At 60.1% G+C, this 24,624-nt stretch overlaps 1 protein-coding gene and 1 long non-coding RNA gene across 2 annotated transcripts; both read left to right on the forward strand.

The window, feature by feature from the left end:
• The first annotated feature begins 453 nt into the window (after positions 1-453).
• XXYLT1 (xyloside xylosyltransferase 1) lies at positions 454-4,240 on the forward strand. The gene is made up of 4 exons (XM_081329258.1): positions 454-995; positions 1,342-1,489; positions 2,411-2,543; positions 3,325-4,240. The coding sequence occupies exons 1-4, from the start codon at positions 561-563 to the stop codon at positions 3,719-3,721; spliced, it is 1,113 nt and encodes a 370-aa protein (XP_081185384.1). The 5' UTR covers positions 454-560; the 3' UTR covers positions 3,722-4,240.
• An 868-nt stretch (positions 4,241-5,108) lies between these two features.
• Positions 5,109-11,024, forward strand: LOC308668941. The gene is made up of 3 exons (XR_014026623.1): positions 5,109-5,761; positions 9,736-9,813; positions 10,227-11,024. It is a non-coding gene; the product is annotated as an uncharacterized lncRNA (long non-coding RNA).
• The last annotated feature ends 13,600 nt before the right edge of the window (positions 11,025-24,624 follow it).

Raw genomic sequence — 24,624 nt, forward strand, 5'->3', positions numbered from 1 at the left:
TTCCCAGCTGATCTGCCGGATCTTTGCATTTTGGGGCTCCCAGAGCCTGAAAAGGAGCAGCCTCTAGAAATGGGGGGGGCGAAGCTCGACGGCCCTCCCCAGGGTCTCTCGATCTCCTCCTGTGTGAGGAGGGGGTGAGGCAGCCCGGGCCTTTGCACCCACCGGGACTGCCCAGAGATGCCCGCTTCCCAAAGAGCCTCCGGGGCCCGCCGTCGTCTGGCTTCCTTTCAAGGTCTGGCGCTTCTTCCTCGCCGCCGCCTCCCCCTTTCCCGGTGCCGGGCTCGGTTTCCACTCGGGGGACTAGGAGAGCATCCCCCGGGGCCCTCGGAGGCGAAGCGCGGGGCGAGGAAGGCGCCTTGCCGCGGACCGCTCCTTTACTCCGCCCTCGCCTCGCCTCGCCTCCTCCGCGGACGCCTAAAGAGCCGCAAGGGCGGCGGCGGCGGCGGCGGCGACCTGACTCTGGGCTGCCTCCGCAGCGGCTCCCGGTCCAGGCAGCGGACCCCGCCCCCTCCGGGCCGCCCTCCCCCGGCGGGGCGGGGCGGGGCGAGGCGGCGGCGGCCATGGCGCGTCGTCCGGCAATGCTGCGCGCCCAGCCCTGCGCCCTGGCGGCGGCGGCGGCGATGGCGCTGGCCTGCGCGCTCTACTACGCGGGCTCGGGCCCCGCGCAGCCCGCCCCGCCCGCCCCGCCGCCGCCGCCCGCGTCCCCGCCGGCCCCGGAGGGCAAGGCCAAGGCGGGCGAGGAGGAGCTGCCGCTGCTGCGGGGCGGCGGGGCGGCGGGCCGGGCGGAGCTGCACGTGCTGGCGGTGCTGGCCAAGGCGGAGCGCAACGAGGCGCTGCTGGCCAAGGCGGCGGCGGCGCTGCGCTCGCTGGTGCGCTTCGGCAAGCTGGGCCCGCGGGAGGCGCTGGCGCTGCATCTGCTCTGCGACGGGCCCAGCAGGGCGCCCGCCCGGCAGCTGCTGCACCAGGCGCTGCGCCCGGCCGCCTTCAAGTACAAGGTGGGCGCCCCCCGCCCCTCCCCTCCCCTCCCCTCCCCTCCGCCGGCCAGGCGGGGAGCCTGTGAACCGGGCAGAGGCAACCTTTCCCGGGCTTGGGAGTGGGCGAGCTTGGCCGCCTTCCGGCGTGGATGTCCCCCTCCTCTGCCCGCCCTCCCTCTGCCGGTCGCCTAACTCTTCCCCCCCCCTCCCGCAGCTCTCTCCCCGTTTCAGTCCCTTGTTACTTGTAGTTTAACTGACATCCGGACAGCACCCACTGGGGACTGAGGGGGGGAGGTGGGGGTTGCCTTTCTTGCCCTGTCGGGGGGCAGACACCCCCCTTTGCCCTGACAGCCCCTTTTCCCGGCAGGTGGTCTTCCATGACCTGGAGGTGCTGGCCCAGAAGCTCCAGCCCACGGTGGAGGCCATGCAGAAGCTCTTCAGTGCGGGGGCTGGCAGCTACTACGGGGACTCGCTTTTCTTCCTCTCGGTCGCCATGCACCACATCATGCCCAGAGGTGAGTGGGCAACTGGGGGGGGCATCGGTGCCCCTCTTCGGCCTGCAGCCCTCCTGGGCCGCTGCCTCGGTTCTTCAGACCCTCCTTCAGAGCCACCCCGGGAGGAGCTTTGTGGACTAACCGGTTGTAAAGGATAATAATATTTATAACATCCCAGCTGAGTCTGGATCCCCCCCCCCACCTCTAAAAAGGACCTGCAGGACTGTGAGGTGCTGGAGCTGAATAGAGGCGTCTCAAGATGTGCCTGTTCAGGTCTTCTCGGCCGTTGGGAGCCTGGGGGCTTTTTCCATCCGCCTGTGTCTGAATCGGCCTCCTCTCCTCTTGAATGTTTAACGCTCACATTGACCGTTCATTTTCTGCAGAGAGGAGTTGCTTGCGTGCTTGACCTCCCACTGTACTTTCTACTTTGTTGGTCATTCTTCCAAGGAGAGACCAGCCAGGGCAGGAGCAGCTGGTGAAGGGCCACAGAGCCCCCCTTGCCCCCTTCAGGGGACCCAGCCAGGGGTGTACTGGACATTCAAGGTCCACAGTCGGAGTGTTTCCTCTTTCCGCAGAGCTCAAGGCTGGACGCGGCCTCAGCCCAGCCTCTTCTGGGGTTCTGTGGGTGGAGAAAATGCGCCTGCCGCCAAATGGCTGAAGCAGCTGTGGGGTTTGGGTTTGGGCAGGACAGGCCTTCACGGGGGCTGGGGGAGAAAAGGCAGGACCCTTCCTCTGAAAGACCAATTGTCAACCCAGTCGGCACCCCTCCAGGTGCTTTGAAGTTGCCCCCCCAGAAGTCCTGGCCTGGCTCTGAAAGGACATCTGGAGGCCCCCTCCCTTCTGGCTCCGTCTTCTGGGGGGCTGCACTGCTTAGCGGCTGGGGGAGCGCTGAAGGCAGCGGAGGCCCCGTCTTGCCAGCTGTCCTCTGCTTTGCCCTTCCAGAGGTTTCGCGGGTCATACAGGTGGACCTGGATGTGGAGTACCGTGCCAACATTCGGGAACTCTTTCAGGAATTTGACAACTTCCCAGAAGGAGCAGTAATCGGCATCGCCCAAGAAATGCAGCCGGTCTATCGGTACGTAGCCATGCCAGGCACGGTGCCACTCCCTGGGCCCTTCCCTGCCGGTCCCCCGGAGGATGGGGGGGGTTTGCTGAGCAGGCCAACTCTGGCCCTGTGTGAGCGGCTGGATGTCAGACGAAGCCCACCGGGCAGAAGGGACCCTGGTGGGGCAGGAAAGCAGTCAGTGTGACAGCCACAGGTTGAGCTGTGGGCGGTCTTACTGGGCGCTGGTAGGGCACGAGGGTTTCGGTCAGCCCCCCTGCCCAACAAGCGGAGGTTGCCTCGCAGCCTTCAGACTAGGGTGGGTGAAGAGCCTGCACGGCGTCAGGGCCAGGCGATGGAAGGGTGAATGTGCGGCCAGGCTCAGGCCAAGGCAGCTAGCCGGGTAAAGACCGGCTACTGTGGCAGCCCCAGTTGGTCACTTGCCTCCCCAGGCTGAGCAAGGTCTTGTTGCGCCCTTGGGGGAAAGCCTTGACTGGCCCCGTTACGCACCCAGGCCTGTTAGTGCACACCGGAATTCACTGGGTGCTCAAATGACCTGCCCCACCCCCTCCAAGGCACGGTTGGGATGGAGGAGGGGGCCAGCCAGAGAAAAAGCCTTGGAGTCTTGGAAAAGAAGCCATCTAAAGCTCCTGGTCCTCATGGCGATGTATCTCATCACTGCTGAGGGGCAGAGAGGTGCGCTGCTTCAACCACAAGGAAACTGCAGCTGTAAATAGACCAGAGGCTCCTCGAGCCATAGTTTTGTTTGTGGGCAGGAGTGACCTCTCCTGGGCCTTCCCCCTTCCCTCCCCAGGCACATCTTCTGGCAGTATAGGCAGGAACACCCTGGGACCAAGGTGGGGGACCCGCCCCCGGACGGGCTGCCCGGCTTCAACAGTGGGGTGCTGCTGCTGGACCTGGAGGCCATGCGCCAGTCGGAGCAGTACAACCGTCTGCTGGAGCCGGCGATGGTGCAGCAGCTGGCCAGCAAGTTCCACTTCAAGGGCCACCTGGGGGACCAGGACTTCTTCACCCTGGTGGGCATGGAACACCCCGAGCTGTTCTATGTTTTGGATTGCACCTGGAACCGCCAGCTGTGCACCTGGTGGCGTGATCACGGCTACAGCGACGTCTTTGAGCGCTACTTCCGCTGCGATGGCCACGTCCGCATCTACCACGGGAACTGCAACACGCCCATCCCGGCGGAGTAGTGGCTGCTCAGGAGGGGGCGGGGAGGCTGCTGCAGGTCGGACCCGAGGGCCAGCAGCAAGGGAGGGGATTGGGGGTGACCTCTGGGGCCTTCTGAGAAACAGTCCAGCAGTAGCCCAAGCCGTCTGCCCTGGGTGGGCCGTGCGCACTCTCTGGGAAAGATCCATTGCCTGGACCTGCAACCACTCCTGGCCCTCAGACCAGGGGGAGGGGGGGTGTTGGGCAGAAGGGCCTGTGCGGTGGTGTGTCCTGTCGGTGGGACAGTCAAGTGTGTAGGGCTTCTTGGGCCTGGAGGCCGCTGGGCTCCATGCTCAGAGCGTGTGTCTGAGGGGACCCCAAGCCGCCATTCCATCTCCTCCGTCACCTGCCAGTCCCGGCCTGAATTCCTGGCTGGAGCTGCCGCTGGGTTCCTGGGCTGGGTGCGTGGAGGGGGTCTCTGGTGAGCTATCGCCCCCACAAGGGGGAGGGGGCTGCGGCGGTTTCTCTCCCCTTTTGCAATAAAAATGTGAGGACCAACACCACCCTCTGCCTGCACCCACTTGCTTGTCCAAGTCAAGATAGTCGGGAGAGCGAGGGCCACGGAACGAGGACCAGCCACGGCCGGCTGCTGTTCATGCTCTGTACCTCCTCCTTCCGGAAGAACTGGCAGAAGCTGTCCCAGCGGTCAGTGAAGGAGCCCTGGGTGTCCTTGGAACAGCCGAGTGCCCCTTGACCAGCTTCGCTCATGGACCAGGAAGAGCCCCTGGGATGTTGTCCCCAGGCGGGGTCTCTGTGGCCCTGCTGCTGCCCACAAAGAGGCTCTTGCGCATCCTTTAAATTAGGCCGCCTAGAGCGCTGCAGCAAGCAGAGAGGGCATACAGGGGGTCAGGTCGCAAACGCCACACCCTCCAGCCAAATTCCAGGTTTGGCCATTTGCAGCCTCTTCTGGAGGCTTCTGGTAACAAGTGCAGTTCTTACATTTAAGGTCCAGAACGGATTATTGCTGGCAGAAAAGGGTGAAGCCCCTGGGCTGGCAAAGAGGGGACCTGGCTGTCAATTTTGCCCAGCTGTTCCCGGCATCATCCGAGGCCTTCCCCTGCTCGGATGTAGCCGTTCTGGGCAGCACAATGAACGGGCAGCATCAGCTCTGGGAAACAAACTGCCAGTGGGTGTCCAGAAGCTACAACTCAGAGCCGTCCTCCGGCCCCTGGTCTGGAATTGTGGGACAACCCCCCCCCCCTTATCAATGCTTGACCTTCGTTCAATTGGCCTGTGGAAGTTAATGTGGGGTGGGGGCTTTGCAGGACCTAAGTTCTCTGGCCAAAAAGGAGGGGGCGGGGTGGTTTGAACTAGACATACCTGCACTGATGGGGGGGCGTTGGGTTGCTAGTCACTAGAGTCCGGGGGGGGGGGGGAAGGCAGCTGAGTGCTGGCAGAAATCGACCTCCTTTCAGGGACACTCCTTATTGGTGGCCGAGGTGTTCCAGCCCTCAGCCACCCTGGGCCTAGTTTGTGCCCCGGCTTCCCCAATTCCATTGCATCTCCACCGCCCTCTGAGGTTGGCACGGGTGCCCTCTCCTTTGCTGCTCCGCCTGGCATCCAGCAGTCCTAGCTGGGCCTGAATCTCCTGCTGAAAAATGCCCGCTGCATCTGAGGTGAGGCTGCATGTGTGGCGCCATGCTGGAAGAGCTGGCCAGCGTCAGAGAAACCCTGATGGCAGAAAAGATGGTGGGACGGGGGCAGTGATGGTGCGTGACACACGTGGGCCTGAGAGACTGAGCTGAGTGATAAGCGTTTCTTGGGGGGAGCCATTGGGTGTGGCCCTCCTGGTTGTAGAGACCCCTTGGCTAATGGGGGTGTGCGTGTGTGGACCTTTGTCCTGCAGCTGGGTGACGGTCAGCGTCTACCCCTCCAACCAGATGCCAGGCTCTGCCCGGTCTTTCTCAGGGAGTCGGGAGCCAGCAGCCGTCTGAGCAACGGGGGACTTGAGCATGCTGAGTTACGGCAGAAGCTCCCACAGACGAGTCCAGAGAGCTAGAAAATTCCAATCATGTCCTTACAAGGTGAGGCGATGGCTTCTAACCTGGGTGATTTCAGAAGGGTTAGGCTAAAGCCTCAAAAGGCTGGCCTGTCCAGGGCTGTCAGTCAAGAAGACTCGGCAGGGTTACCTGCCCCAAATATCAGTGACAGGAAAACGGTGGAGGGGGAGAAGGTCTGGAGTGGGTGGCAGGCTGGTGAAAGGCCCCGGGTGCCAACTTCGGAAAGCTGGACAGGTGGGCCTTGGCCTGATCCAGCTGGCTTGTTTTCTGTGCCTGACGGAGCTCTGCAGCTTGAACCCGCAGCCTCCCAGGTCCTCCCCGCCCAGCTACGCTTGGGCAGGGCCGGGTGGCAATAACTGCATCTGGACCAGGCCCCCACAGACTCTTTGCCAAGGGCTGGTAGCTCTGATTCCCCCATCTGGCCCCGCCTCTGACACCCAAGGTGGCCATGCCAGTTCCGGGCTGGTGCAGACGCCAACCGCAGGCCTGGGCCGTGGGCGGAAGGTGGGGCAGCCTCGTTTCGCTTCCTCCTGGCTGCTGTCAAGTGGCAGAAAATGAAGTGGGTGGCAGCTGCGTCTCGGGAGACCTTCCGATGGAGAACTCGGCCAGCCCGTTCTGCTGGGATGGGCGGCTGCTTGTGCGGCCTCTGTGGTCTGGCTTGCCCGGTCTTTCCCAAATCCAAGTCCCTGGGAGGAGCCCTTCTGGGCCGGGGCAGGGAAGGCTGCCGGGTGTCTCCCCCTGGCCGGAGGGGGTCTTGCCGGTGGTCTCTGGTCTGGCTGCCCAGCCTCAGCAGGAGAGCACGGAGGGCCTCTGCTTCTTTGGTGCCTGGTCAGTTGCTTCCAGGCTTCCAGAAAGATTCCTGTGCACCTCAGATAGTCCCCCAAAAGTGGAGAGCAGACGTGTTATATGACCTGCTTTGAAGGCTTTGCTGTTGTTGTGGTTGCACCCCTCTTAACTAGCAGCAGGCGTGTCCAGAGTTCAAGGAATCCAAAACAGCTTTGATGATGACACACCTGTTAATTTCAAGGCCATCACTTATGAGTTTTGCTGCCAATCTGCTGGTGGGGAGGCAGTGACAGTGCCGGGGTAGGAACAAATGGCCGTGCCGGGTGGTCCAGACAAAAAGGTACTTGCCCAGAAGTACAAGTCTATCTTGATTGCAAGGTTACATTAACAAACTCTCACAACTCTGGAAATACATCTCTCCCCCCACCTTTCCTTTTACATCCCAAGAAATTAGGAGAAACTGGGGAGGCCTCCTACGGCCCCAACCTTTCTGTGGACTCGGCTGCCCCTTCCCTGACCAACTGCCCACTCTGCCTCCCCTCTCCAAGGTCTGTCCCACGGCACATAGCACTTCCTCCCTGAGGCTCAGCCGCCTCTCTTGGCTCCGGGCTGGAAAGTTGGAAAACAGCCACCAATATTATGGCCCTGCAGTGAGCAGTGACGATAGGCTTTATTCCCAGAGGGGCTTAGAGCAAATCAAGGCAATAAACTGAATTGAACAAGAATAAAAACAATGAAAGACCAGCTAATAATCAACCCAGGGCAGCTTTACCGAGGAGCACCATGGTACTTCCTCATCCCCATTTGGGTGCAGTGCTGGAATCCCTGGAAACATAATTGGGGGGGGGGAACTGGTTCACTTCCAGTGGGGACTGGACCACTGGGGGAGACAGCAGGCCCCCTCTCCTTCCCCTCCCCTGCAGCTGTCTTTGATTCAGAGCGGACGCTCTTGGGAAGGAGCAGACTGGGCTAGGAAGAGCTTCGCTGCTGGCCCCCAACACCAGGAGTTTTACAAGGGGGCCGATTGGTGGCCAGTGCAGCTCCTGCACTGTTGGCACTACACAAATAGACCCAGCGTGCCCTGAGTCCCCAGGCCGCTGCAAGTTGTGCCCAGTGATGCTTCTGAAAGGTTTTAAGCTCCTACTTAAGCGCATTGTGGGAGCAGCGCCTCGCCAGCATCCAGTTTAGAGTCTACATTTAACAGGATCGCTTTAAGCGCCCTGCACAGAGTGTGAACCTGCCAGGCTGGCTGGCACTGGGGGAAGATGGGCAGTTTGGTGCAAAGCTGTGCCAGGGCAACTGGGGCCTGGTTGAACCTGGACACCTCCCTCCCCTGCGGCAGTGTCTAGTGAAAAGGCCTGGAACTGCAGAGCTGCCCCACAGGGCATGCCAAGGTCTTCCAGGGCAGTGGGAAAAGCCTCATAGAGGTTCTGTGCGGGGGGACGCTTGGAACCCCCATTCCTCAGGGTCCTGACCTATGCCCTCTCCCTGTGATGGGCAGCCTCTGCTACCGCTCGGCTTTCTGGCAGCTCCAGGGCAGTGGTCCTTGCTAATGGCTGAGTGGGGCACATTTTGGCCTCACCCAAGCCCTGCTTTGTCCCAGAGAGCGTATTCCTGCTCTTCCAGGCAAGCCAGGATGTCAGACTTAAGCCAGTGTCTGGTTGCCTTGATTGCACAACAAAGAGGCAGCCTTTAAGAAAGAGGGTTCTCTGGTCCTCCATTCACACTGCAACCAGGTCAGGTTTCCCTTTCTTCGGCTTGGGCCGAGGCCAGCAGGGACCAAGGAGCAAACCTTCATCCTCTTAGCCGGCGGGAGCAGCTTTCCGTATCCCAGGCAGCCCTTTGGCTCCTGCTGGGAGGGGCTCCAGCCCAGGTTCCCTCTGGAGCCCCTGCCAAGTCGGGCTTGGCTCTCCATTGCCACCCCAGCCACTCCCCAGGCTTGGCTCCCACAGAGGATGGGCAGGCTTAGGGGTGAAGGAGGGCAGGCCCACTCCTTGCGGGGGGGGGGGGGGGGGGAGGCCCTGACCTGGGTGGTGCTGTCCATGGTACTTCAGGAGATCCAGAGGGCCTCCAGGAGAGACACTGGAGGTCTACTACACAAAGGGAGGCAGGAGGAAGACCCGGAAAAGGGATTCCGGAGGAGAAGGAGGGGGTGACCCAGAAGGAATTCTCCAGAGAGTGAAAGTGAGGGCTGGGTGGGGACTTTCAGACCTGTGAGATTCTGCCATTGTAACCTTACCATAAAGACAGAGGTGGCACTCACATCTGAGCTTCTACCTGGAAGGGCTGCCACAGACCGGCCCTTCTCCGTGGCTGCCCTGGGCTCTTGCCTTGGCCTTGCTGGCGTGCCTACTTTCTGCAGGGCCAGCGCAAGCCTGCGCTCAGGGCCAACAACCCAGAGGGCCCGGCTCCCATCCTGGCTGATTGTAGCCAGGCCTGACTGCCAAGGGCTACTTGGTGGAGAGGGGGCCTTTAAGTGTCCCCCACTCCCCCACCCCCAGGAGCATCACCCACCCAGGCCTGATCTGGGCCTTGCAGCTCCCATCCCGCCCTGAAGGCGCTGAGCGTCTGGACCAGGAAACGCTGCCTGGAGCAGTCGGGGGTGTCACGAGAACATTAAGCTGAAGCCCTGCAGAGGAGCCGACGTCCAAGAGCCCCTCTCTGGCCCTGCCTCCCAGCGGGGACGATACGGCAGCCCTGCCTGTCTGTGGAAGCCAAAGGCCCCGCCCGGGCAGCTCTCAGCAGTGGCAGGAAAGCGACCTGGGAGGCGGCAGCGAGAACGAAGACGGCTCAGCTGACCTTAATCTCAAATGCCAGATTAAATTCTTGGCCTTCTCTTGCCTCTTCCGCCATGTAGGTCAGGCACGGAGGAGGAGGAGGAGGAGGTGTGGTGGAGACTTGTGGCCTTCCCCTCCCCCCCCAACTCTTGGTGCCATCATTGGCATCCTTCAGTCTCGAGAGACTATGGTGTCGTGCTCTGGAAAGAGGTCCTAAAGCAGCGTCTGGTGTGGCTAAAAAGGCCAGTTTGAGAGTGGCGGTCCCTTCCACACTGAGGGCAGATACAGTCTGTCCCCTGTGACATAACAACTTTGTTCAGAGAAGTGTTCAGCTAGAACCAGAGAGACCCTGGAAAGCTACCTGACTTGGGGCCAGCCTAAACCTACCTCACAGGGCTGTTGTTATGAAGAGGCCACACTGAGCTCTTATTACAGGGAAGAAAAGGTGGAAGTCTTGGCTCCACGTTGGAAACCTACTTCACCCAGATGCCAACTTAACCCGTTCTTCTGGAGGTACGTCCCCCATCCCCACACCCCACGTGCTTCCTTTGGAGGGTCAATGCCTGCAACAAACTGGAGGGGGCAGTCAGGAGTCCCAGTGCAACTGGGCCCCACAACCCCAAGCAGGGGACACCTGGCAAGAGAAGCCCTGCCCCTCCCCCCTCTTTGATTGGGAAGGGTCCTTAAGAGGTGGAGTCCCTGCAGAGTCTCCCAAGGACAGCAGGGCCCACCGCTGGCACCCCCAGGGTCCCGGGGACCCCCCAGCCACCAGGGATGAGCAAGGGGGGCACTGAGCCTCTTCCTCCCAGTGGGCTGGCACAGCTGGGACTTTGCGGGAGGGCTGGGGGGGGGGTCTGCTCAAGACCTGGGCGGCCCAGGGCTTAGACAGCCAGAGAGTTACTCACTGTCACCTCCCCCCTTCGCAGGATATCCCCCAGCCTCTCCCCCCTCCCATCTGAGCTTGGCTGTGTGCAGTCTTGGGAGCCTGAAGTCCGACCAAGGCGAAACCAAAACAAAGCGAAACGTGTGAGAGAAGGGCCGGCCTTCACTTCCGAGGTTAACCGCATCTAGAGACCGTTTGGCTGGGTGGGAAGAGCCCCCCCTCCCGGCACAGCGGCCTTCCTTCCGTTGCGATGGGGGGGGGGAGGCAGCTTCCTCTGCAGCTTAACTGTGAAGACGCTCCCAGTCCTCCCCCCGCGCCCCCGATCCTGTTCCCGGCACGCGAACCCGTCAGCAGCAGCAGCAGCAGCAGCAGGCCGAGCAAGGAAGCCGCTTAGCTGAGGAGGGAGCGTCCCCCGCCTGCCTCCCCCCCCCGGTCTTCTCTCGTACGCCAGAAAGCAGCGCAGGATCTTTGATGGTTTCAGAGGTTTTATAGTCACGTAGCGGCCCTGAATCGCCATTTCTCACACTTCAGCGCTTGCAGTCTCGTTTCCTTCTTGCATTCACACAACACACCGAAGCTCCTTGCTGAATTAGTCCTCGGTCTGCCAGGGAGAAGGCGGGGGGAGGGGCTGGGCATCAGGGCATAGCCTCTCTTGAAGCCCCCCCCCTTCAGAAAGACTCAGTCACCCAGACTGCGGGAAGCTGCATCGGGCAAACTTCTGCGCGCCCATCGAATGAAACTCACATTCCCAGCATCGAGACTTTTGGCTACAAAAATACAAGCGCAGACGCGACCTTCTGCCTCCTCCTGGAAGTGTTTGCTATTTAAATAAAACATTGGAACTCGCCCCGAGATTTGGAAGTGGCTTTTTTCTCTCTCTGCAGATCACCAAGAAAAAACCATTTGCGTGCGCTGGAAGGAAGTCTCCCCGGACTGAGGGCAGCTGCCAGAGAGCCCGGCCAGGAGGGCGTGTTTCCCCTGATAAGGAACGGCCGCGTTAACCGCTTCTTCGCTCGCTCGCTCGCTGGCTGGGCCTGCTGAGCTGCTGCGGCTCCCGTCCGTTCCCGGGAGAAGCACAGAGCGAGCTTCCGCCGTGGGGAAAGGCTGCTCCTGGCTTCCAGCTTCACCTACCGGCTCCTGCATCCAACGGGCGACGGAAGCCAGTAATTATGGCTGAAGCGTAGCAGCCCCCGCAGAGGCCCCCGCCGCCCTGCCCAGGAACCCCTGCCTGTGGCCAGCGCTCCCGTGGGCGGCACAACCCGGGGGGCCGAATGGATGGGCTGGGGAGGCACAGCAGGGCCACGAGACAATCTGCCCAGGATGATGGGTGGCACAGCGACTTGTTTGCACAGTCGCTCTCTGCTGGGGGTGTTCCACCCCCCCCCCCGGGCAGAGTCAGCTGGCAAAGCCACTCCGGCAGGGGAGCCTGGCTTGGCTAACTGGCTCTGCCCAGAAACCGCGTGCGTGCTTAGGTGTGGCATGCACACTTCTGCAGAGTCAAGTCCGGCCAGCGCCTCTTCAGACGACGAACCCGTTAAAGCGGGCAAAACCCTCCGGGGTGAAGACGCCGCTTCTTTTCCAACCAGCCGGGGGTGGGGTGGGGTGGGGCCCACGCAGGTGGTTCTCCGAGGGGAGCGGCAAAGGAGAGACCTCCGCGGAAAGCAGGGCAAGCGAACCGTCGCCCGCCACGAGCACCGAGCGCCTCGCCGGTCGCCCCTGCCCTCCTTCCGAGTCGGGCCGTCTGGCTGGCTTCGTCTGCCAGCGCCGAGCTGCCTCTTTCCGGACGGGAAGCCTTTTCCCTCCGGAAGATGGCAGCAGCTCCGCCTGGAAGAGTTGCAGGCAGAGGACGCCTCCTGCATGGGGGGAGCGGGGGCTGCGGCCGCCCCAGGACAGAAAGGCTCCCTCGAATCAAAGCGGCTCTGCAGATTTCCTTCCTCCGAGGAAGCCGCCGCCGCCATCGGCCAGACCCATCCCGGGGTTCCTCCCGGGCAGCCTTAACCAGCCAGAACAGATCAAACGTGTGTGTGTGTGTGTTTGTGTGTCCCCCTTTGGGGGAGGCGAGGGGGGGGCAGAACAGGCTGTTCTGCATGAGGCTGCCTTAATTGGAGGCCTCTTCTTCCTAAGGAGCCCTGCTTAACTTTTCCAATCCAGAGATAAATAGCTAGAGCTGACAAATCAGACTTGGGAGGGGGGGTGTTACATAACAGGAAGCTGCACAAGACACTGTGATAAAATGTCCATGAAATCAGCAATCCAAAAATGTGGGAACCTCAGCACTAACGCCAAGCAGGCTGCAGCTGGCAGACTCTGCCCTTCTTCAGGGTGGTTCAGGGCCGTTTCCCCACTTGAAACGCCTGGGGGGGGTGGACTGGGGCCCACATCTGAGATGCTCCCAAGGATGGAAAGCAGCAAACACACACACAGTGCTCCTTCCTCCTCCTGTTTTTCCCACAACAACAACCCTGTGAGGTGCCTTGGGTTGAGAGAGGGGAGGTCCAAAGACACTCAGCTGGCTTTCATGGCTAAGGCGAACTATAACTCACCATCTCCTGGCCTCTAGCCAGCCACCCTCCCCACTACACCCAACTAGGGGCTCTTTCCCCTGAGAGGCAGAGTAGAGCAGAGTAGAGTAGAGTAGAGCAGAGCAGAGCAGAGCAGAGCAGAGCAGAGCAGAGCAGAGCAGAGCAGAGCAGAGCAGAGCAGAGTAGAGTAGAGTAGAGCAGAGCAGAGCAGAGCAGAGCAGAGCAGAGCAGAGCAGAGCAGAGCAGAGCAGAGCAGAATAGAATAGAATAGAATAGAATAGAATAGAATAGAATAACAGAACAGAACAGAACAGAATAGAATAGAATAGAATAGAATAGAATCCTGGCCAAGGTGCCCAGCTGAACGGGCTTCTCCTGCTATGCCCTCCAGGCAGGGGGCAGCTGGCAAGATTGACCCAGGAAAGAGGCCAGAGGGAAAGGAAGCATCTCCCTTGGAAAGCTGGTGGCTCCTTTGGGGCCCAAGTGGGAGATGGGGGGGGCTGGGGGGGGTAGGAAGCAGCTGTTTCCTGCAAAGGTGACAGTGAAATCTCTGCTCTGCGGGGGGGGGGGAGTGCGGAAAGGGCTGCCAGCAGAACCATCATTGGTGGAGGTTCATGGCAAGAAAATTGCAGCCTTGGCAGGGAAGAAAGAACAGGCAAGGAGGCTCCCCCGCTCCCCTCCCCACCTGCTCCTCTAGCTGGGGAAAGACAGGGAGGCCCCCTCTGCGCATCTCCCATTCGCCCCCCCCCCCGCCTCTTCAGAAGGGCCAGCAAGCCCACCTCAGGGCAGGGGTGGCTGCCGGTCTGGGCTGCCCAGCTCTTTGGGGGCGCTGAAGGCAAGCAAGCCTGGCTGGATCTGGAGAAGCTCAGCTGCCCTCGGAGGCTCCCCCAGGCCGGAGTTCCCCAAAGTGCGTGCATTCAAAAGGAATCACTGTTTTGCGTTGGCTTTTCCAAATATGGAAAATCCCAGGGCCGGGAAAGGGACGGAGTGCCCCACAGGTCTGCCAGGGGCTCCCCCCCTCTTCTCTGGGGGTTCAGCAGACCCTCTGCTGGCCCCGAGGCCACGCAAAGCAAAGATCCAGGAAAGCAGACGGAGTCTTCCAGCCGGCTCTCTTTCTCCTCCCTGTTTTCTCCGAGCGTTTCTGTTCCACTTCCAGCCCTCCCCTTCGCACCCTGATCCTTCCAGCAGCCCGGAGGAAGGAAGGCCACAGGCTTGGGCCAAGCGGTCAAATCTGAGGGACGCCCACAAAAACATATTTGACTAAAAACTACAACTGACGCTCGGTTCACGCAACAGATCATCTGAAGAACATGGAATAACAGGGTTGGAAGGGACCTTGGAGGTCATCCAGTCCAACCCCCTGCTCGAGCAGGTGCCCCTGTACCATTTCAGACAGGTGGCTGTCCGGTCTCTTCTTGAAAGCCTCCAGTGACTTAACGGTCACATTCGTACGAGAAGCAGCACTTCGTTACTGTTAGCCTGGGTTAGATTTTTGTGGGGAGGCTTCCCGTGTTGTGTGAACCCAGCTGGAGGTTCAAAGTCTCCTGCCAGTGCAGAGAATGAGTCCATGAGGGTTACTGTGGGGTCCTGGGTGATCTCTGTGCGTGGCTGTTTCCTTGCGGTTGTTGCCTTACATCACTGGGTCGCATCTTCAGTGCCGAGTGTGGTTAGCAGTTTAAGCGGGCTGCTGCTTCCACCTCTGTGGTCTCCAGGGAGCAGGCCCAGGAGCGGAGCCCCAAGCAGGGTTCCCTTTTCACGGCCTCTGCCTTTGAGGGCTGGGTAGCTCCAGCCCTCTTGCAGAGAAATAGGTCCGTCCATGCCCCTCTTTCGGGTCTGTCCTTTGTGAGAGGGGCTCCCGCCTGCCCCCCGCCCCACCATCTCTATGGCCACGCCCCCTGCCTAGACTGGCTTGGAGGGCCATCCAGAACCTCCTGGGCCAGAGAGCAGCTGCTCAATGGCGGCCGGCAGGAGCCCCAGAGTTGCAGAAGGCCGCACTGCCCTGCCTGCCCAGTGTCTCTCCAGCACCACTTCCTGGAGCCGTGGAGCCCACCCAAGGAGAACCCCTTCTTCTGGGGCGGTCTGGGCAGGAAGGCCACAGCTGGGTTTCCGTGGAACAGCTTCCCAAGGCTGGATTGGCCCCGTTCTGCTTCCCTTTTTGATCTGGGGCACTTGGGAGCCGTCGGGGTGCTGGGGCCACGGATTGGGGGTCGAGCTTTGGGGAGCTGTGCTGCTTTTGGCGGCCACTGAGCTGTCCTGGCAAGAGAGTCTTCCCAAGGCCAGGGGCGGGGGGAGGGGATGCTCAGGCTGTGCTGTCAGTCATGCCCTTCAAGGAGGGGGTGTGGATCACAAGGCAGACTTTTGGTGAAGGCCTGCATGCAAAGTGGGGCCTGGAAATCAGTGGGGCTGAAAGGGAGGCTGTGCTGCTGGGATGCAGCTGCCTTTAGACTAGAAGACACAAAATGCGGCCGGGGCCAGCCTGCTCCCAGCCCGGAGCGAGGACAGCCACCAGGGCAGCAGCACCAGCATGAAGGGCACATGCCACCCCCAGGATAGAAGGGGCCCTTGGGGGCCCTTGGGGGGAAAGGCCCCGGGGGGAGGGCTTCCTGGGTGGCAGGGCAAGCCTTCCTCCCGTGAAGCTGCAGGTGGGCTCTGCGTCAGGGCTGAGAGGGTCCCCTGGGCAAGGGGCTCGGCCCAGCAAAGGGCACAGAGTCAGCCGGAAGGCCTCTTTCATGGGAGCTTCCTGTCTCAAGAGAACCCCTGAAAGTGGACCTCAGATGTGCTTTGGAGCCCTCCGCTTCTCCCAGGTCCACCCGGAGGCCTTGGCCGTGGGAGAGCCCGTCCCATCCCTTCCTCTCCGGCCTGGAGTGACTTCCTGCTGGGGGCCGGAAGCCTCATTTCCAGGCAAGGAGGGGAGGGGAGAAAGCGCTTTGGGGCCCTCCAGAAGCTTTGCCCAGGGAAGGCAGAGCAGAGAGAGCAGCCACTGGGCCTTCTGCTCTGCTGGGGAGGCTGAGAACCGAGAACCCCCCCCCCATTTCTCTCTTCCTTAAGCTCAGCTTTGCTCCTCCCTCCTTGCCTACCCCCTTCACTGCTCCCCGATGATGCCCGAGAGGCAAGGAGCACCTCTTGCACCAGCCCTCTCTGCTGGGGGGGGCAGCACCCTCTCCTCCAACCGGAGGTGGGGCAGCTCTTCCGAGGTCCCAGATTTGGGAGGGGTTGTTTCCCCCATTCACCCCAAAGGAAATTGTCTGCCTCCCTCTCCCCCTCCCCCAGCCTTTTCCCTCCTGTGAACTCGTTGGCTGGGCAGCTGAGAGCCAGGAAGGACCTCTTGAGGAGAGACCCTGATGCAGGAGAGGCCCTGGACCACCCCCCTCAATTGTGGTGGGCAGAAGCGGCGCCTGGGGATCCCCCTCACGTCGTCCTCCTAGCGACACCATGAAGGTCTTTCCAGAAATCCAGGCGGCTCCGGATTCCTGGACTTGCCAGGCACTCCAGGCTCAGCACCTCCACCCTGCGCTGGGCCCGGATTCTGCCCTCATGCTCCCTTGGGGGAGAGCCCGCTCTGCCCGCAGCCCTCCTCGGCTTTTTCCTTGGGCATTGCTTCCAGCCTCAAGCCAGCCGGGCCTCTTCCGGGAATGGTGGCCCCCTCTGTGGCCCCCTCTGCCCTCCAGACAGGCTGGACCACCCTTGGACTGTGTTGGGTGGAGACTCTGGGGACGGAAGGTGCACCCTTCCAGAGACACCCGGCAGTGTGCACTGTGTGCAGGATAAGGGTCCACAAATGTATGCTGAGCTCCCCCCGGCAGCTGCTCCGTTTCCTTGCTCGGTTACGGTGGAGGTTGAGCTGCCTTGATCAGACAAGGTGCCAGGAGGAGGGTCAGCTGAGCAGAAGGCTTCCTGCCTCTACCCCACAGCCCTCAGATGGACAAAGGCCTGCAGCGTGGCCCATGCGCTGCAGACAGCAGGACCGTGGTTGATCTGCGCACACAACACATACGCCTCCCTTGCAGCCAGAGGCCAGCGACAAACAGGCGCCAAGCTCAGCCACCAGGTGGGAAGGGTTAGGGTCCCTCAGCACACCCGCTGGGTCAATTTTGCAGAGAGATTGCAGACCCCGACCATCGTGCTCCCCGGAACAGCCAAAACTGCTTCCAGGATGAAGCGGAGAAGAGGCAGTGTGTGTGTGGGGGGGGCAGGTGGCCTCCATGGGAAGCAATTGGTGCGTCTTCATGCCGGCGATGTGTGTGTGAGGCTCGACTCCCTGGGATCCATTATTCCTTGTGCTGCAGTCTGGAAGGGGAAACTCTTGGCCTTCTGCCCTGTGACATCAGGCTTCGGAAGGCAGCTCCCACGGTCCGCGTTCCCGGCCCTCTTTGAGGCCAAACATTTGCAGACTTCAGCTTTCGATCCCTTGATCGTCTTTGGGGCCTTTCCGGGAATTTCTCCCGGTTCCCCTTGGCCTTTTTAGAGTGTGGAGCCCTGAGCTGCAGGCGGGACTCGGGCGGAAGACTGGCCAAAGCAGAAGAGGGTGGAAAAAGGAATCCCAGCTAGGGCAGCCTGCAGCTGAAGCAGCCTCTGAAAGGTGCTTTCTCCAAGGCAACTGGACCTTGGTTTTTCCCTTCCCTTCTCATCCTAGCAACTTCATCAGTTCTGAACTGAAGGAGCTTCTTGGATGAGAAACACCTCCAAAAGACCCCAGGGAAGTCCAGTGGCCTCCTGGAAGAAGTCCCTTTGGGACAACCTGACCTGGAGGACGGAGAATCTCCACAGACAATGGACCAGCCTCTATGGCAGCTGCACCACATTGCCAGCTCCTATTCAGGTTGCAATTAATTCTTCACGTGATTTTGATTCTATGCCTGTTTATACAACCCAGGATTGTATTCGCTTTTTTGGCGGCTGCCGCACACGGCTTGGCTCATGTTTAAGGGATCGTCCGCTAGGACTCCAAAGTCCCTCTCACGGTTATTGTTTTTGAGCCAGGTTTCACCCAGTCTGTACTTGTAGCTTTGGTTTTTCCTGCCTAAGTTTAAAATCTTGCTTTTCTCCACATTAAATTTCTTGTTGTTGGATAGGGTCCATTTTTCAAGTCTACCAAGATCTTTTTGGATCCCCAGTTTGTCTTCTGGGGTGTTGGCTACTCCTGCCAGCTTAGTGTCATCTGCAGATTTGATAAGTTCCCCTTCTACTCCCTCCTCTAAGTCATGGATGAAGATATTGAAGAGTCCTGAGCCTAAGACCGGGACTTGTGGTACCCCGCTGCTTACTTCTCTCCATGTGGATGTGGTGCCATTAGCGACAACTCGTGTGAGTGCAGTTTGTCAGCCAGTTACTAATCCATCTGGTGGTGATGTTGTCTATCCCACCTTTTTCTAGCTTACTAAGCGGCAGGTTGTGGTCTACTTTGTCGAATGTCTTGCTGAAGTGTAAGTATACTATGTCCACAGCATTTTGTTGGTGTACTATAATAATTTAGTCACTTTGTCAAAGAATGAAATAAGATTGGTTTGGCATGATCTGTTTTTAACAAATCCATGCTGGCTACTAGTTATAACTTTATTTCTAGATACTTGCAGATCTGTTTTTGATTTTTTCCCCAATATCTTCCCATTTATTGATGTTAGGCTGATTGGTCTGTAGTTTCCTGGCTCTCTTTTTCCCCCTTTTTAAAGGATGGGAACCACATCAGCTCTTTCCCGATCCTCTGACAGTTTCCTGGTGCTCCACGGTTTCTCTAAAGATATGGTGCAGTGGTTCTGAGATAATATCTGCCGTTTCTTCAGAAGGCGGTCCGGTCCATCAGGCGGTCCTGGTGACTTATATTTGTCAGGGGCAGATAGGTGTTTGCTTTGGACCATTTTCTTGCTTCCGCAGGTCTGCTGGGCCCGCAGGTCTGGCAGCTGGAAAAGCGCCTGACTGCATCGGAAGTCTGACGTCAAGGCAGCCCAACCATCTTCATCCCCACGGATGACCCACGGATTCCAGTTCTCAGTAAGGGGAGAAAACAGGAAGGCCTGGGGAAGCCTGCAGGCAGGAAGCCAAGTGGGGCTGGTGGGGGGGGAGAGACAGATGGGGGGGCTGGGAGGAGGCAGTACATCCAGATCCAGGCTGAGGCCTCGGGAGGGGGAGAGGCAGAGATGTTATGGGGTGGGGTGGGGGGGGAGGGGGAGGAAGTTAATGAAGCAGTTATTTGGGAAAGGCCAGCAGGGCTCCTCAAGAGCAAATCATAAGAAACCAATCGATCCATTCTCCCTTTCTGGGTTCTGAAAGGGGATAGGCAAGTCCAGAGAGGAAAGAAGGGTTCTATAGAGCCTCCACTAGTAGGGGCAGTCTACCTCAGATTACCAAGGTCAAGGACAAGCTTCATCCCTGCTGGATGAACACTGGGGGGCCTGCAGGAAAAGAAGCCCAACAAGGGAGGCGCAGGAGAAGGGCAGTGCAGCCCCCACCCCTTAAAGCGGCTGGCCTGGCTCTGCTATGGAAGGCAAGCGGATGGGGGGGAGGAAGGGGGGCGGCAGGGAGCGGCAAGGGCCTTTAAGCAAAGATCTGCTGAGCCTTTTGGAGGAGCAGAGCTCCAGGCGCCCCTGTCTGTGGGCACAGGGTGGGCACAGGTGCCAATCTTTGGGGCAGAGCCACTGGCACACAGTAGGGCAGGGTGGGTGGGTGGCAGGGTCCTAAAACATGACCCCCCCCAGGCCTGCCAGAGGCCGTGCAGAAGAAGCTGCAGAGGGCTGAGCAAAGCTGCTGCTTCATAGCTGAAGGCCAGAGCAGAAAGGGGGGGAGGGGGCTGCAAGGCACAGCTGGGGGCGGGTGAGTCCTCCCGGGAGGCAGGCTGCAATCATCCCCTTCAGCGGGCCAGCTGCTGTCTCCGTTCTGGAACAACAGCAACCCATAATTACCCAGCCTGGCAATTGCCTCCAACAAGAATAGCTTCTATGCCGCAGACCTGCTGGGCTTCGCTAGGGGTGCTGCAGCGAGGGGGGGGAATGGCTGGGGGGGGGGCAGATTCACAAACAAGGCAGTGCCCAGGCATCCACCCCCCACCCCGTCAGAGGAGCTGCTGAAAGCTAGTCTCTGGGGCAGCCAGCTCAAGGCTCAACAGGAAGTTCTTCCCAGAAGACAACTAGCATTAACCCCCCCCCCACACACACAGATGCCACCCTGGACACCCCCCCAGCCCCACTGCAAGCAAGCAGCTGTGGAGCTGCCTTTACTTAGCCCCTAATGTGGCATTGCTTGCCAACTGAGTGGTTTTACTCCGCAGCTGCCAAAGAGGGTGCAGGTCACACACACACACACACACTGCCCGCGTACCACAGTCTCCTCGGGCAGAGCTGCCCGTTTTCACAGCAGTGTCCCTGGCATCTCATCCAGGAATGCTCAGGCCTTGAAGGTGCTGCCAAACATGTTGTTATTTCATCTGGCCCGGCCTTTGAACCCCCTGAGGGAGGGAGGAAAATCCCCAGTCTGTTCTTTGTATCCAGGACCATTTCCAGAACAAGCCCCCCTCTCCTCCAACTAGGAAGCTGCCAGCCAGGCAGGGCGGAGGAATCAAGCAGGCAGGCAGGCTTGAGTCATTGTACAGCCGCAAGAGACCTTGGGCTGCCCCCCTCCCCAAGTTCAGTGGGGCCTTATCTGTTTGCTACCAAGAGGAGGCGAGCAGTCCGGGGAGATTCCTGTAATGTAGGCAGAGTACAATAAAGTAGTCAGCTCGCACTTTCGCCTGTGGATCTGGTTGCCTGTGCCTGACACCTCCTGGCTGAAACTCCCAGGTCAACCCACTGACGACGAAATCAGCCCTTTTACGTTCCCATTTCCAGTTTGTCCTGTAAACCATTGGGAGCAAAAAGCATAAGATTTTCGGAAAGCAGCAGACCGGAAGCCGATGAAGCAGAAAAAATGGAGCCCTCCAATTCTGCACAGTTGCTCTGCAGCTGCCCAACGTCCATTGTTTAAGCCAGGAAAGGGAAAGAATTTGCTGGGCTGGGCAGGGGGAGGGCGAGGCTGCCTGCAGCTGCTTCCTTGCAAAGACCGTCCAGGGAGGCCCGGAGCAGAGGAGAGGGAAGGGGGCCACTCCCTCCGTCCTTCTTGAGGTCTCCGCAGGACAAAGGACGGCCTGCTGCTCTCCCCCTCGGTCCTCGGCAGAAGCTGGCAGGAGAGCCCCAAGTCCAGCCGGCCAGCGAGTGCCCCGTGACCGACCTGGGTGTTTTCATGAGCACCCAGAAGAGAGGCTGCCTAGACAAGCCCGCTCTTCCTACTCACTCTTGCCAACACCTCCCTGCTCTGCGGCCAACTAGATAACCTCCTCCTCCTTTTGTCTCATCTAGGTGCTTGACACCCCCTCCCCCAGAGTAGGGGTGTCCAGCCTTGGCAACTTTGTGGGTTTCACCCCCCTTCCCCCTCAGTGGGGGCTTGCCGCCCTGATTGCCCTGGTCTCCTTTGCCAGGCAAAATCACTCCACTCCATTAGCCTCCACGTTGGGCTTCTCTGGGGTCCCACTTGGGCCCTGCCTGGGGATTGCCAGGATTGGCCTTCCGGCCCGTGCAGGCCCTCGGATTGCTCCAGGGCACTGGCTGTGCCAGGCAAGGAAGGCGGCCTTTAAAGAGCACCTGCCTCCAGGACCGCCAAGCACGGCTTGCGCTTTCGCTGGCCTTGGAAAGCTGGTGGGACCTCCTTTGGGGGCTTTGGGACCTCCTGCCGGGGGCTCTTCTGGCCAGAGTTCACAGGCCATTCAGACCCTACGGCGACTTTGGGTGCTCCAGCCCTCACTGGGCAGGGTGGTTTTGCCATTGCCAGGAGGGGCGGCTTCCTTCCTTGCCTCTCCTCAGAGGTGCTTCTTCATGCCAGGTGGCGACGGTGGCAGGGCTTCCCCTCGGAGCCAATCCGGGCTGGTCCTCTGGCGTCTTCAGCGCCCGTTCCGGCTGGGCCAGCTGCTTCGGTCATGGCTGCCACCTCTGCCAGAGCAGGTTGGGCTGAGGACCGCTGGGCCTTTGTTTTGCGGACGGTGCAATCTGGCACACGTGCCCGGCTGCTTTCCCACAGATGCTCTGCTGGGCAGAGTTTTCCAGGCAGCGTCTGCCAGGGGTCTCCTGGGCTGATCAGATGGCAGCAGCTGCCCAGCCTCTCCCAACTGGGTTGGAGGGCCTGTGCCCAGAACGCCCCCCCCCCCGCATCCTGCTCCTCCTGCTGCTCCTCCCTTGCCAGCAGAGCTTGCTGGCGCTTCCTGGCCCAGCCTTTTAGCTCAGGGGCTTCTGCCCGCCTCAGGCTGGACTGGGGCTTTGAGGGTCTTGCAAGGCAGCCCCTGCCGGGGCTGAAGGGGGGAGGGGGCTGTTCCCGGGCGAGGGCTCCTCCCTCCAGGAGAGGCGTCCGCCTCCTTCGCCTGCGGCGGGGTCCGTAGTTGGCCCGCAAAAGGTGGGGTGTGTGTGTGTCCGGTGGCGCTTCACAGGGAAGCGGGATTGACTCCTCCGTCTGGACCCCGAAGCTGCGCGAGGGAGGGTCGTGCGGAGCCCTCGCGGATGGAACGCGAGTCCCCTGAAAATAGAAGCCGCCCTTCTAACTGCAAGCCCGGACGGGCACAAACGTCCAGCTTCCCGCCGCTCATCCAGGGCGGGCTTGGAAGGAGCCGCGTCCGGGGACGCCTGCGGGCGGTGGCTGTCCCTGGCCGCCCCATCCCGGCCCCACTTCTTCCAGGGAGGGGCTGCGGCCGAGGCCGGGCCGGAGCGCCGGCATTTGCCCTCCGGGAGCCAGGCAGCCCCCCGCTGGGCCACCGACCCTCCGGCCGCCTTCTCGGGGCTCGAGCGCGACGGGCCCCTCGGCCGCTCCGGTTGCGCAAGGCGTCACTCGAGGCAGGCGAATGGCCGGCTTGCGGGGAGCAGCCGAAGTCTTCCCGAGCCCCCTTGGCTCGCAGGAGGGAGGCCGGCCTGGCTCCTGCCTCGGTCAGGGCGGGATCCGTGGGCGACGCGCGCCGGGAGTCACCGCTCCGCTCGAGGGTCCTGAAAGCCCTTCTGGCTGCGGGAGACCCAACGCCGCGGCCCCCGCCCCGCCCCCGTCCGGTATAGATGCCTCATTATCTGTTTATTAAAAACATTTCTATACCGTTCCTTTGCTTAAAAATCCTGAAGGCATCAATAATATTTACAAAAAAATACCCTTAAACAAAAACTAGATTAAAATTTGAATTAAAACCATCTATTCAACCCCAAAGGGAAATATTAGTGGAATTAATGACAAATGAAAGGCAACATGAAAAGATAATTTTTTCATAAGTGCTAGAGACCCATCCGGCATTACTGGGTGGAGCATGGAAGGCCTCTCGACTGCTGCCCGTCCTTTTCCTCTGGCTGGCAGGCCTGGGACCCTTGGGGCTCTCAACCCTTTTGCCACGCGAGGCCCCCTTTCCTGCTCCCCACCCTTCTACCCTGGGCATTGCCCATTCCCACCCACCCCCAACGCCCTCTTTCTTTCCTTGGCAGCTCACTCCCCCATTGGGCAAGGGCGATGCCCAGAAGGTGGGCTGTACCATTTCCCCCACAAGTTATGGGGCAAATGCTTCCTTTGCCGCCTAGAGCAGATCACTGGAAGGGGCAACTGGTGCCCTGTGTCTCCTCCTGCCAGTTTTCCACCCAAAGGCCTTGGCTGCTAGAGTTGTTCACACAATATTTTGCTAACCTTGGTTAGAGGGTTCTAATACGTTTGGATTTTGCCCCAAGGTATTGTGTGAACCCAGAAGAATTGGTTGATCCAGCGCCCCACGCAGCGTGTTGTCTGGAGGCGGCAGGAGAACTGCCATAATTCCTGCAGAGCAAGGGGACAATGGGGGGGGGGCATAGCTAGACTGAGTAGGGGCTGTGGGCCTTCATTAAAATACATTAAAATCCTTTAACCACTCCAGAGGCATTTCCAAACACTGGGAAAAGGATTTCACAGGCATCTCAGGACCAAACCGCGCTGCCCACAACCTTCCTATCAGAACAAACATGGCTGCCTCTCCCGGGACCATGGTTTGATTCACACTTAGCAACTCAGGTTAGAAACCTCTTGGCTACATTCACACAATAAACTAGGCCCGGCTTTTGACCTTCTTTCACTGGCTTAGCATGTTAGGTGATTGCAGGTGCCACATTTTTATCCAACCAAAAAGTATTTTGTGCAATCTCAGCTTCCTTGGGTAGCTTGGGGTCAGGGTTCCCCCAGTGGGCTAATTAATTAAACCAGCTGCCGGCATGGAAAACCAGCCCCCCCTTCCAAGTGATGGAGAGCCGCTGTGGCTGATGGATAGGCAGAATATACATGGGGAGGCCAGTAGTGGCAGCGACCCCTTCGGAGCCCAGCCAGGGAGCAACAACGGCCTTTGCTGCCTATTGAGCCCAAGGGGGTGGGCTGTGGCGAAAGGCGGGAGGGCAAAGGGGAAGGAAAGGGTCCTCCTCACGCTTCAGGGGCCAGGTTTCCTTCTTCCTAGCAACTCAGCCCCCTCCCAAGGCTGAGAGACCCTTTCTGGGCAGAGGTGCACTGGGGCCCTAGTAGGAGGGATACAGGGTGGCTGGGGATGATGGTACTGCTTTCCTGCCTGAAGGCCCAGAGAATCTCCTTGCCAGCAGAGATCCGTCTGGATAGAGCGAGCAAAGCCCCACAAGCCACAGCCAGGTTCTGGCCCACCTGGGCCGAAAGGGCCAAAGGTGGTCTCTGCCCATCGGAGGACCCTGCTGGTGTTCCTGCTGCAAGCTCCCCACCTCCAGCAGCCCCTCCCAGGCCAGTCACCCAACCGCTTCAAGGAAGACCGAAACCAAGCCGACCAGGAGCCTGAATCAATTATAGCTCAAACGACAGCCAGACAGGCGTCCCAGAGAATGGAGCTCTCCGCTCCCATGCTGCTCAGTCCAGCACACACCGGCAGCAGGCCACCCGTCTGGCCGTGGGCCTCGG

This window comes from Vipera berus (genome assembly GCF_964194415.1).
Source record: "Vipera berus genome assembly, chromosome: 5".
NCBI classification, from domain to species: Eukaryota; Metazoa; Chordata; class Lepidosauria; order Squamata; family Viperidae; genus Vipera; species Vipera berus.